General features: G+C 44.3%; 1 protein-coding gene across 6 annotated transcripts in view; it reads right to left on the minus strand.

Annotated features, from left to right (window-relative positions):
* Positions 1–176: 176 nt before the first annotated feature.
* Positions 177–12883, minus strand: part of eva1aa (eva-1 homolog A, regulator of programmed cell death a) — a 69260-nt gene continuing 56553 nt past the window's right edge. For 4 of the 6 annotated variants that reach the window (XM_029425942.1, XM_029425941.1, XM_029425937.1 and 1 more), the window contains exons 2-4: positions 6156–6290; positions 3439–3621; positions 182–2571 (exon numbers count right to left, since the gene is read on the minus strand). In XM_029425942.1, the coding sequence (XP_029281802.1) occupies positions 2192–2571; positions 3439–3523 (465 nt within the window). In that variant the 5' untranslated portion in view covers positions 3524–3621; positions 6156–6290 and the 3' untranslated portion in view covers positions 182–2191. Of the gene's footprint in view, positions 2572–3438; positions 3622–6155; positions 6291–7104; positions 7236–12883 lie in introns of those variants that run through there. The other 2 variants (XM_029425939.1, XM_029425936.1) reach the window with 2 other exon arrangements.

The raw sequence follows: 12883 nt of genomic DNA on the forward strand, positions 1-12883 counted from the left end.
ACAAAAAAAGTAAACAAATATTTCTGAAAAACCACAACTTAAATATATGTATGAGTGGAAACTCAAGGAAATAAATTAATATTCAGAATGAATTGCTATTGACAAACATTCAAAAATAATACAAAAGTAAAATAGCATATCCTCCATAACATCAAAGTTGTTTTTATTTAGTTAGTTTCTGCGGCGAGTAGCAAAACGTGCTACAATCCATTCAAGTAGTTCTATCAGAAAAAGCATTTTTCATATCTATAAATAACTTAAATAGGTGACTTGTATTCATACACTCAAACTGAAGAGCTCTAACTTCACCAGCAGGGGGCGCGCAACACCAATACATATCACTGATAGAAGTGCCCACAGGTCATCACAAGCACACATCTTGTGAGTTGTGATGCCCTTTATTGTACAGTTTACGCTCTATATTTGCAGTATGATATTTTTTTAATGAGATTAGAGCAGCCACGGTACAGAGCTCATTTTGTGCGTGACTGGACTATAATACAAGAACATGTGCACGATTAAACAAAACAGTGGGCAAGTTATTTTGAACACAGTTTATTCCAAGCACAGGAGTCATATTTTGGTCTCACTTTACCAGCTATCGGCACATTTTAACCATTCAAATTTAAACACAAAATCTGTCTTTATAAAAAAGACTATATAGAGTGGCAGTCTTTATGTGGATGACCCTAATATGTCCTGTGTACTCTCAATTAAACTTTCAGTCAGGAAAATACCAAGCTTTTTTTTTTTTTTAATGAAAACTATAATTATTTCTACGCTTGAATCCAGGGCAATGCAAACAGAGCTGGATTGACAATAGCTTATTTTATAAAACTGGCAACATGATTTAAGAGACGCAGGTTGCACGTCCACTGTGAACCTTCTTTCAGTGCTGGTTCCTTCTCCAGATGGCCATGAGCAGAGAGTACCACGAGCATCTGGTTCAGCACTGGTATCTTTGAAATAAGGGCACGGTTGACCTGAAATTTGTGTGAGGACGAGAAAAATAATTTCTAGCAAATTCACCGGTACAAAATTGGCATATTCTGGTTCCGCACATTTAAATCCGGGGGAAAAACAGCAAGTGCAACGTATGACAGAGACAGCTTTTACACATGCTCCACTTCAGCAAAGCAACAGTAATGATAAAAGGGGAATACAATAAATTTGGAATATCCAATTTAACCAGTTATTGGGTTAAACACCAGCTGCACTCTTGACAACAGTGACTTAATAGCTAGAAAAGGCACTGCACTGTGAATTAAACATACTGTATCAAAAATAAGGTTGAATCACTAAACCTCTTTGAGGCTCTTTATATGATATTTCTAATTCTTTTCTTTAAATGCTGACATTAGCTGTTTAAATGGGCTGATCCCCTTCTTAGGAAGCAAACACATCAACCAAACACAGAAACACTAGGATTGCATCCCTGAGGTGCCAGACAAACCTTCGCCAAGTATAAAAATATCTCATAATAAACCATACTTGAGAACAAAAATACACAACATCAATAAACTATTAAATATTATAAAATAGATTTCATGAGGGTTGAGATGAATTCCCCCCAAAATATATTTTGGTTTTATAAAGGCAGCATGGTTATTCACTGTGGAAAGATTGTCTTACATTGTCCCATCGTTACACTTCTTTCTGCTTTATGCCGCCCCTCTGTAAAGTCCACACTTGAATACTGGAGGGTGCTGAGCATAAAGCTCTAAGTGTCACAGTCTTTTGCAGATGACCTGCATAAAACAGACCCATCTGAGGCCTTGGTCCTTCAGTCCCTATGTAGTCTCTACAGGCCTATGTGTGTCTAAGGCAGCTAACCCATAAATCCCCACTTCAAAAAGGCCTGCTGAGGTCACGGGCAAGGCAGTGTAGCCTTTCACCCCTCGCTTCCGGCAGAAAGAGGCAAGCTTAACATGCAGAGTGGGAGCTTATTCTCTTACTGAATGGGGGTACAGCTTATGATACCCAGAGGAGTATGCAAGCCAGCAGAGGGGGAGGACTTTCTTCCCAAAAATCTAAAATACCTTCCACTGTTCTCATCAGTGTGAGTCCACAGTTTCTGCTTATAAAGCTTCAAGAGGGCCATGTCTCTTGCCCCCTTCCAACCCAAGTGCGTCCTAAAATGTTGTTCAAGTCAAGTAAGCCTTCTATAAAAACAAAAGCCGCTAAGCAGTCCTCAGTAATACCGATTGAGGCTCCGTGTCCCGGGGATGTCAGGTTGCCCGTTCATCCAGATCTCTCGGATGATGCGCTCCCTCTCCTCCAGCCTCTGCGCTCTCTCCAGCTCCTCCGCCGACGTGAACACGTTCATGTTAAGCGTGCGTTCGAACCGCCGGTGCCGCCGCGCCGACAGATCCGAGGTGGTTTCCCAGTCTGAGTCCGAGTCACTTGAATCGGAGGATGAGTCGGCGGGGCGTGCGCGTTTCTTGACAGAAGGCCGCTGGCGGGGCTGGCAGTCGGTGCGACAGGAGATCTGGACCACCAGGGCGAAGAGTGTGAGGAAGAGGCCCAAACACACGCCGCAGACGAAGAACAGCGCTGCCCTCTCCGGATGGTCTGTTTGGGAGGACAAGAAAGTGGCAAGTTTAGTTATTCTTACATGTCAAACATTTAACTGGATCTGGTTTTCACATGTTGTTTATGTTGATTAATGCGTACCAAACACCTCCAGCTCCAGGAGGACAAGACTGAGCTGCTCTTCCTTTTTACTCTAATTATGATCTTTCTTGTGACACCTATTCCATGCATCTGCAACCTTCTGTTGCGACCCTGTGAGGATCTGCTGTGCAGTAACTGCTCCATCCCGCAGATCTTTCTCATGAATGAATATACGCAGCATCTGGTTCAAACTCATATCATTTTCAGGCTTGATTACTGTAACTTCTCTTTGTTGGCAGTGTATGTTTATTTGACTGTATGATTTATGCGTTTCACTAAGTCTAAGCTGTTTATTTGAGGTAATAAAACAGGAAGTATCCAAACAGCCAAACTATTGCAGCATATGTTTTAGCAGCTGGCTGAAGCAGGTGACTGGCAGTGTGTGTAGTGTGTGTATGTAGCTGTTATCTCGGTCTGACATCTGCATTCCTCTGGTCCACATTTACCCTCCTTTGAGTCCCAGGAAAAAGGAAACAGGGTTGTTTTTACCCAAAAGATAGCGCGCCACACACATGCACCACACATTAAAACCATGCACTCAAATCCCAATGTCGCTAATATCGCTGTCCGAGGAGTAATCTTCAGCTGATACGGCCTTTGAATATTAAGATCCAGCCCTGCTCTCGACTAATAATGTTCCCTGTGGTGGAATTTCAGCTTTTCCCAATAGAGGTCAGAGGTCAGATTAAGGTCTCTAATTGACCTTCATCCTAAAGCTACTTGTGTGTTGTGATGTCACACAGGATTGTATGAATGTTGCCCTACCTGAAATATAAGTGTAGGCTGCCAGTGCGTTGCTGATGAGGGCCATGCTGCCGCTAGAGGTGGACTGGTTGATGACGGGATTCATGTTTCGGGGCCGCAGTGGACTTTCTCCTCCACCTCCTCTTCCACCGGCTTCTGAAAACTTCTCCTCGTCGGGGTTAGTCTCCCTAACCTTCTTCCTCTCTGCAAAAGTAGAAAAAAAATGCAGTTTAACCACAGAGAGCCATATTCTAAGAGGATAGCTCATTTAACATTTGAACTCTTCATTTAGACACAGAGTTTGATTTGGAAATAGAACATGAATACACAATCCGTGGGCCCACATGCAATGGGGGAGTGCGCTTTAAACATTTCATTACCACATGTACAGTCAGAATATTACAGTAAAGAGTGTACTGTCTCTGAGGTATTGTGACTACAGCGTTCAGACCACTGAGTCAGCCACAGTCCCTCGGTGGTTTTTGATTTTTCGGAGATAAGCTTCTGTAGAAAGATGCATCACGCATAGACACGCACACATGTTCCCAGACAGTCGCGTGATTCAGAAGACAACACAACATCCACTTCTGTCACACTCACCCTGACTCAGGCCATTAAAGAGAAAACATAGAACCACATGGGAAACGTTTGCACTTTGGCAACATTTCCAAAGTTTCCCAAGAAATCTCAGAAAACAATCTATTTATAGATGAGAACGACTGTTTCCTCGTCTGGATTTTCATCACAGTTCGACTTCTTTCGGTGTTTAAGTGCCGGGATGAGAGAATTTTATTACGTAGATGTTTCTGAGTATAGTCGCATCTAGTTAACGTGAAGAATTGTTTAGGTGGGATATGTAACTGCTGTACCTTAAGCTCCATGATAAAATAAACAGAAGCATTCACTTGTATGACCTAAGCCCTAGGTGTGCATAGTCATATATATACATATATTTTTGTGTTGGTGCAGGTGAACTGTCACACACAGCAATGACCTCTAATTGCAGAGTTCCTTGAGGCTCTCTTTATCTGATAAATGCAGTTTAGATTGGAATTGCTCACCGAGGAGGTAAATGTTCCCACCTGGACCCACTGCTGTGGTGCGGACATGAGCTAACATTCAACCAACAGACCACAATCTGTCTTTCTAAACGCACGTAAAAATAGGCAGACGAATCATCAATAGACAACACTTACAGTGCCAGAAAAATACACAAAACATAACTATGGAAATGCAGTATATCATTTTTTTTATTAAATACTTTTAACATTATAAATTCAGGTTGAATCATCATTAAAAAATCTATTTATTCATTTTTAATCTAAATAATTCAAATAAATTTGACATAAATGGTGCATCTGTGTTGATACTTTTTACACACAAAAAAAGTACAGTATACAGGATGTTATGTTTTTCAGCACCAGAGGTGTGTAAAGAACAGACATAAGAGGAACTGGGTAATCATGATCATGGCTGAAGAGGAGGAGAAGAAAAAAACGGACTTTACTGAAAGAAAATTCCAGGAAATAGAAAAACACCAAAGAGGTCAAAAGATCTCTGGGAATTGCAGAGCAGAAACCCCACACAGCAACCGGCAGTTTGGACCGACGATTGGAGACAATAAAAGGCCATAATCTTGTGGTTTTCAACTTTAACGTCTTTAACCTTTCAAACGGGTCGGTCTGCTTCTACTAAATGTTCCTGTCCTGCCCAGTGGTGCTTTGCATTCACAAAGTGTTTTTTCTAAACTCTAGACAAGATCCCGACGTTTTCAAAGACACAAATAAGTCATGGCTCAAGTTTTAAGGGGGAACCAGAAAATCTCCAAAGACATCTTGGGCTTGATTAAAAACCCATAAATACATACATGGAGAAACGTATGAAAGTTGAGCGAAAAGAGAAGGGGGAAATCAAAACATTTACAAAGGTATATGACAGTTCTCATCTAATTCTCAGCAAGAAAACAAACAAGCTTAATTCCCAAAATGTGTAACTGTTCCTTTAAGAAATACAATAAGTTAAGAAAATTGTCAAATGTCAAATTTACTGTCAAATGTTTCTTGTTCTGCCTTCATGTGCTGTATCCCCTATTGGTACATCAGAAACAAGTTTTTCTAGATGAGCATTCAGGTGAAGCGTTTGAAGTCCGGGTGCGAGGAAGTGAAGCCACTCATGCGTCGGGAACTGCCAGCACACATCTCCTGTCCGCTCCCTCTCTTAGCTCCTCATTCATTCGTCTATCCTCCTCATCAGTACAGTGCCGGTAGCTGAGCAGAGTAATTAGTGTGCTGGACGCAGGCCACCATCCCTCATGAATAAAGCTTTGTTTAAGTTTCCTTCCTCGCTGGCGTCTCCTTTCTTTTTCTTTTTCACCCTTTCATTTCGTTGTTCTTCATCGGTCTTCTCCCTCATTCTCTCTACAAGGAGTAGGGCAGTATAGCAGACTGATTTAGACTGTGGTCACATCATTGGCTCCTTGGAAAGCTGTATATTTTTAAGACCAATGATCATAAATGGTCCAAACTGATGGCTCTGCTCGGATACATATGGAAACAGTTGAACCCATGTGACTTTAAATATATAACCATATATGCCCCGACTTAAGACTTGAATTACCGTTTCTCTTGATGCCTGGGAGGCCTCGGGACTGTTTAGTGTTAACTGCTCTCCATGGGGGGCCGTGACTGAGTGTCAGTGGCTGTGGGTGAGAGGGGAAAAGCTTATGTCGTTTTGCTTACCTGGAACAGCGTCGGGGCTTATGACTGAGCTCCCCTCCGGAGGGCTGTCTCCCACTATGTTGGGGTCATGGGCGCTGGGTGAAGGGGAGTACACCGGTGGTCTGGGTCCCTGCTCCTGTAGCAACTTCTTTGGGACTTCAAAGAGAAGGATAGGTGGAGCAAAGGAGGGGAGTTTGGGGGAGAGGGAATCAAAGAAAGACACATAGAAGGATAATTAGATTATGTGTTATTTGAAAAGTCATTTCTATTTCAGTTCTGCACAGAGACTGACCAATAGCGATTAGGCAATATTATCTGCTTATGTTAGTTAGATGTTGTATGGATGTATCGGTATGACAGGACAGCTGCTATTCTTATGTGTAAATAACCGTGTTTAAATATTTTGTTTATGTTTCTACATTTAGAATTATTTTGGATCAATATATTTTTGTGTTTATTTAGTGAAAAACATGTCAAGATTTTGTATTTTATTTACATTTATGACACAATTTAAATATTACTTTTAGCATTAATTATGGTTAATTGAGTTACACAACCTTTTAGCTTCGGTTGTTGCGCACAAGGAAGTTTCCTCCCTCGTGCGCACACACACACACACACACACACACACACACACACACACACACACACACACACACACACACACACACACACACACACACACACACACACACACGAGTAAATCTCTCAAACATTTGAAACTGAAATGAGAGTGAAAACTGAGAATATACTGCGATGGAAGAGTAAGGAGCTACAAATGAGACAGCATGATGGCTGTGATTCACACACTCCTCCTGACCTTGCACTCTGATTCCCGAAAGTTATGCTGCACCCCCCTCCTCCTCCTGCTCACCCCTTCACATCCCCCAAACTCACAGTGTCCTGTGAGTCAGGGAGTCTGCAGACACAAACCCACAATGCAGTGGGCTATACATTCCTGCCCGCTCACATGTGGTTAGGGAGGCCGGTCCACGCTCCGGTCTGCCCAGTTAGATCAGCGGTGATTTACAGCTCAACAGATGTCTGTCTGTCTGTCTGTCTGTCTGTCCGTCCGTCTGTCTGTCTGACTGTCCGTATGTCTGTCTGTCTGTCTTTCCAGCTGTCTGTCTGACTGTCCGTCCGTCAGTCCGTCTGTCTGACTGTCTGACTGTCTGACTGTCCGTCCGTCAGTCCGTCAGTCAGTCCGTCCGTCCGTCAGTCCGTCAGTCTGTCTGACTGTCTGACTGTCTGACTGTCCGTCCGTCAGTCCGTCTGACTATCTGACTTTCCATCTGTCTGTCTGTCTGTCTGTCTGTCTGTCTGTCTGTCCGTCTGACTATCTGACTTTCCATCTGTCTGTCTGTCTGTCTGTCTGTCTGTCTGTCTGACTATCTGACTTTCCATCTGTCTGTCTGTCTGTCTGTCTGTCTGTCTGTCTTTCCATCTGTCTGTCTGACTGTCCGTCCGTCTGTCCGTCCGTCTGACTGTCTGTCTGTCCGTCTGTCTGTCCGTCTGTCTGTCTGTCTTTCCGTCTGTCTGTCTGTCCATCTGTCTGTCTGTCCGTCTGTCTGTCTGTCTGTCTTTCCGTCTGTCTGTCTGTCCGTCTGACTGTCTGTCCGTCCGTCCGTCCGTCCGTCCGTCTGACTGTCTGTCTGTCTGTCTGTCTGTCTGTCTGTCTGTCTGTCTGTCTGTCTGTCTGTCTGACTGTCCGTCTGTCTGTCTGACTGTCCGTATGTCTGTCTGTCTGTCTTTCCAGCTGTCTGTCTGACTGTCCGTCCGTCAGTCCGTCAGTCCGTCAGTCTGTCTGACTGTCTGACTGTCTGACTGTCCGTCCGTCAGTCCGTCAGTCAGTCAGTCCGTCCGTCCGTCAGTCCGTCAGTCTGTCTGACTGTCTGACTGTCTGACTGTCCGTCCGTCAGTCCGTCTGACTATCTGACTTTCCATCTGTCTGTCTGTCTGTCTGTCTGTCTGTCTGTCTGTCCGTCTGACTATCTGACTTTCCATCTGTCTGTCTGTCTGTCTGTCTGTCTGTCTGTCTGTCTGACTATCTGACTTTCCATCTGTCTGTCTGTCTGTCTGTCTGTCTGTCTGTCTTTCCATCTGTCTGTCTGACTGTCCGTCCGTCTGTCCGTCCGTCTGACTGTCTGTCTGTCCGTCTGTCTGTCCGTCTGTCTTTCCGTCTGTCTGTCTGTCCATCTGTCTGTCTGTCCGTCTGTCTGTCTGTCTGTCTTTCCGTCTGTCTGTCTGTCCGTCCGTCCGTCTGACTGTCTGTCTGTCCGTCCGTCTGTCTGTCTGTCCGTCCGTCCGTCCGTCCGTCTGACTGTCTGTCTGTCCGTCTGTCTGTCTGTCTGTCTGTCTGTCTGACTGTCCGTCTGTCTGTCTGACTGTCCGTATGTCTGTCTGTCTGTCTTTCCAGCTGTCTGTCTGACTGTCCGTCCGTCAGTCCGTCAGTCCGTCAGTCTGTCTGACTGTCTGACTGTCTGACTGTCCGTCCGTCAGTCCGTCAGTCAGTCCGTCCGTCCGTCAGTCCGTCAGTCTGTCTGACTGTCTGACTGTCTGACTGTCCGTCCGTCAGTCCGTCAGTCTGTCTGACTGTCTGACTGTCTGACTGTCCGTCCGTCAGTCCGTCTGACTATCTGACTTTCCATCTGTCTGTCTGTCTGTCTGTCTGTCTGTCTGTCTGTCTGTCTGTCTGTCCGTCTGACTATCTGACTTTCCATCTGTCTGTCTGTCTGTCTGTCTGTCTGTCTGTCTGACTATCTGACTTTCCATCTGTCTGTCTGTCTGTCTGTCTGTCTGTCTGTCTGTCTGTCTTTCCATCTGTCTGTCTGACTGTCCGTCCGTCTGTCCGTCCGTCTGACTGTCTGTCTGTCCGTCTGTCTGTCCGTCTGTCTGTCTGTCTTTCCGTCTGTCTGTCTGTCCATCTGTCTGTCTGTCCGTCTGTCTGTCTGTCTGTCTTTCCGTCTGTCTGTCTGTCCGTCCGTCCGTCTGACTGTCTGTCTGTCCGTCCGTCTGTCTGTCTGTCCGTCCGTCCGTCCGTCCGTCCGTCCGTCCGTCTGACTGTCTGTCTGTCCGTCTGTCTGTCTGTCTGTCTGTCTGTCTGTCTGTCTGTCTGTCCGTCTGCCGTTCTTAGATTTCCATCGCTCCGGACAAACAAATAGGCAGTGAAAAACAATCAGCTGCCCGGTTTCACTGACAGCAGGAGCACTAATAGTGAAACTGTGACATGTGATTGATGGTAAAAATGGACCATTTGTTTAAAGGCCGATGAATAAACACTGTGATCAGATTTCCAGAGACAGATTTTGGCTGTGATCCAAGAGTCAATCAAAGTGCAGGAAGGAGCGGAGCAGACCTCACAAAGCTCCCCTGCACTGGATATTACTAATGCCCTGGAAACATTACAAGCATTTTCCAATTGTAGGCAATGATGAAAAGACTGAGCGGGACTGACATTTACGATACAGCTTGCTTTATGACATACAGCATTTGCCTTTATTGGATAATTGGCAGTAAAGATTGAGAAGATATGCAGCTGTACCTAAGATCCTTTGCATCGTGCACATGTCTTTGTGACACCAAAGTGATGAACTTGTGGCAGTTGTGGTTTGTGCTATGATTCAAGAAAAGTCATTTTTATTCTTGTATTGTCTTTTTCTCTTTTCAGCTTGTTTTAATTTTATGTTAATGTTCTTCTTTTGCACTTTGTCTCAACGCTATACATGTTTTGTTTTAAGCAGATTTGCTTGGCTGTTTAAATGTGCTATATAAATAAACTTGCCTTTTCTATTAAACGCAATTTTCATTTCTTCAGCTGAAAAAAATTAAAACATTAATACTTAAATCTGAACATGTGGCAAGTGAACACCAGCATTACAGAAGTTTTAACCCCAAAGTAAAACATGTTTGATTGATTTTCTCTTCGCTAAATAAGACAGCATGAGAGAGATTTGAGCCCTTCAGTCACACACATAACAAAGAGTCTATATCGTGCATCTACTGTGACTCTGCACGCTCTATTGCTTCACTGGGTTCAAAGTTGAGTAAAACTGAGTGACTAAAACTTTCTCCCACTGCAGTACAGCCAATAAGAACAGTAATTGATTAACTTCTCTAGGATAAAGTGACACCTTAGTCCTTCTCTGAGAGAGAGAGAGAGAGAGAGAGAGAGAGAGAGAGAGAGAGAGAGACAGAGAGAGACAGAGAGAGAGAGAACAAGAGAGAGAGAGAGAGAGAGAGAGAGAGAGAGAGAGAGAGACAGAGAGAGAGAGAGACAGAGAGAGAGAGAGACAGAGAGAGAGAGAACAAGAGAGAGAGAGAGAGAGAGCTGTCTGCAGCAATGCCCATGTGAGAGGAGGAAGTTATCTCACTTATCTCACTGCAGGAAATCTGAGAGCCAATCAACAGAGCTGATTTACTGAAACTCTTAGACCTCGCACACCTCGGCTGGATGTGGTTCCAGCCTTTGGTTTTCTAATAGAAGTAGTAAAAATATTTCTGGTCAATGTTTTATTCTGCTTGCACAGGGTTCACCGTACTGCATCAGGAGAATTCATATGGTGTTAGGTGAGTTGCCAGCTGTGGAGACGTCTTCTCTTACATTTAAATACCTTTCTGTCATTGCATCATCTCATGTGGCACACCGCACCAATCTGTTGCCTAAATAGGTTAAAAACCAAGAATTTGAAACCCACATTTTATCCCGGCGTGGTTGGCACAAACTAAATAAACAAAGTCTCCCATATGTGGAGGTGAAAAACGCAGAGAAAGGAAATGGGATTTGGCCTGGCAGCTCCCCCCTGTCCTTCCTCATCAGCCTGACACACTAATCACGGGTCTTAAAACTCCCCCACTGCCACGCTGCCACCATCCCCACGCCACGCCCTGATTGCAGCCTTCTGATTGGCCCTAATTGGCTGCACATGTGGCCCAGGGTCACAGCTGAGAGATGCCATGATGTTACACACACACTCCCATTTTGACACAATTAAGGGATGTATAATTGAGATACACATGCACACCTGATACACGTGCATACATAGAGCACACAAGTGCAAAGACGCACACGGTCCAACGCGCTTGTCTATCATCAGAACATCTATCCTTCCCAACAGCCAGTCCCCATGTTTTTCTATGGACTTACTTTGTTGGCAGAAGCTGGTACATTATAGTAAATTGACTGCTGCTTGTCTAAAAATAATTGTCAAAAAAGCTGAAACCTCTCGAAGCAAATGGCCGCAAACCACACTTAAAGGAGCCAAGCAGTAAAAAGTGAAGCAATAAAACAGAGAAAGAGGAGTGCAAGGGAGAGAAACCAAGGACATAAATCACACTCTACAGCCAGCATTATAATGACATGGTCACATAAACGCATAAGCAAATGAGTCTTAATATAACTCCGGTAACCGGGACCAGTGCCAGCCCTCTACCTCTCAGAGTCCTGGACCGCCACGGGGTGCGAAGGTACGAGGCGGGAAAAGAGTGCCCATAACAATGGGCCGTGTTTACACTGGCAGAGCCTTGCTTTGTTTTCACTGGGCTCTGCAGGCCAAAGTGTGTGTGTGTGTGTGTGTGTGTGTGAGTGTGTGTGTGTGTGTGCGTGTGTGCGTCTGTTCGTGGCCCATGTGCTGACCGATGCAGAACCCAGTTGGGACAAAGCCCCGTAAGCCAGCGGGGTTATAATGAAATATTAAACCATGCTAAATCTGAAATGAGATCAGACCTGGGCCAATGTTTTAGAGGCATTCTTTGAAGCTTGGTCTGCTTTGGATCTCTGAGATGTTGGCCTTAATAAAGACAGCTTAATCTACACTATGACTTTTCTGTGATGCACTCAAAGCTTACATCTTAATGTGGTGTGACACTTATCTAAATGACTGTATATTCTATCTGAGGTGAAGCAAGAAGTTTGTGCAACTTCTTGAAATGTACTATATATTCATACAACTGCAGTAGACGACAGGGAGAGTGTGTGAGAAACGTTTGACAGGAGATGGGATTCATTTGCTGCTACATAACGACATGGAGATTTGCAGTTATGTGGTGGATAACTTAAGTCTTTAGTTGACAAAATGCAAACCACTATGGTTAATAATTTTTCCCTTGAAGAGAAATAAAGCATTTTGGAGAAACAAAAGGGTGCATGGAAACAATGTGTTGGCATATGTTAGCATGTGTGTAAGAAGTCTGAGCAAAGAAACGTCTGGTTTCAATCAGCACACAGCCAGTGCCTACTTAATCTACAACATTAAAGTGCTGTATGAGACCCAACATTGAGTTGACACACACACACACACACACACACACACACACACACACACAACTCAAATCATTGCAGACACACTCAGATGCACACAAAGTTAGTTTTAGCTCTTTCTCCCGCTTCCCACTCAGACACCACACAGACAGGCATGCAGACATCCATCCACACACACACAACCATTTTATACTGAGCTAATAGCATTCCTGCACAACAACATGCAAGGTGAATAGGGCAGAAGCTGAAGGTGTTGAGATTACATTCCTCCTCCTCCTCCTCTCTCTCTCTCTCTCTCCCTTCTTTTTTTTCTCCCTCTAACCCCCAGCGTAACACTCTAACAGCATCCAGCTGACAGCAGCTGATTGCACTCAAACGTGTGTACGTGTGCACGCGTGAGATATGGACTGTATATTCAAAAGACAGATAAAAAGTGTGTCGTGTTAAGATGACGATGGCACACTATGAGGATGTGAGTGGCTTGAAAAGATAC

Source organism: Cottoperca gobio, chromosome 24, assembly GCF_900634415.1.
Source record: "Cottoperca gobio chromosome 24, fCotGob3.1, whole genome shotgun sequence".
Taxonomy (NCBI): Eukaryota; Metazoa; Chordata; class Actinopteri; order Perciformes; family Bovichtidae; genus Cottoperca; species Cottoperca gobio.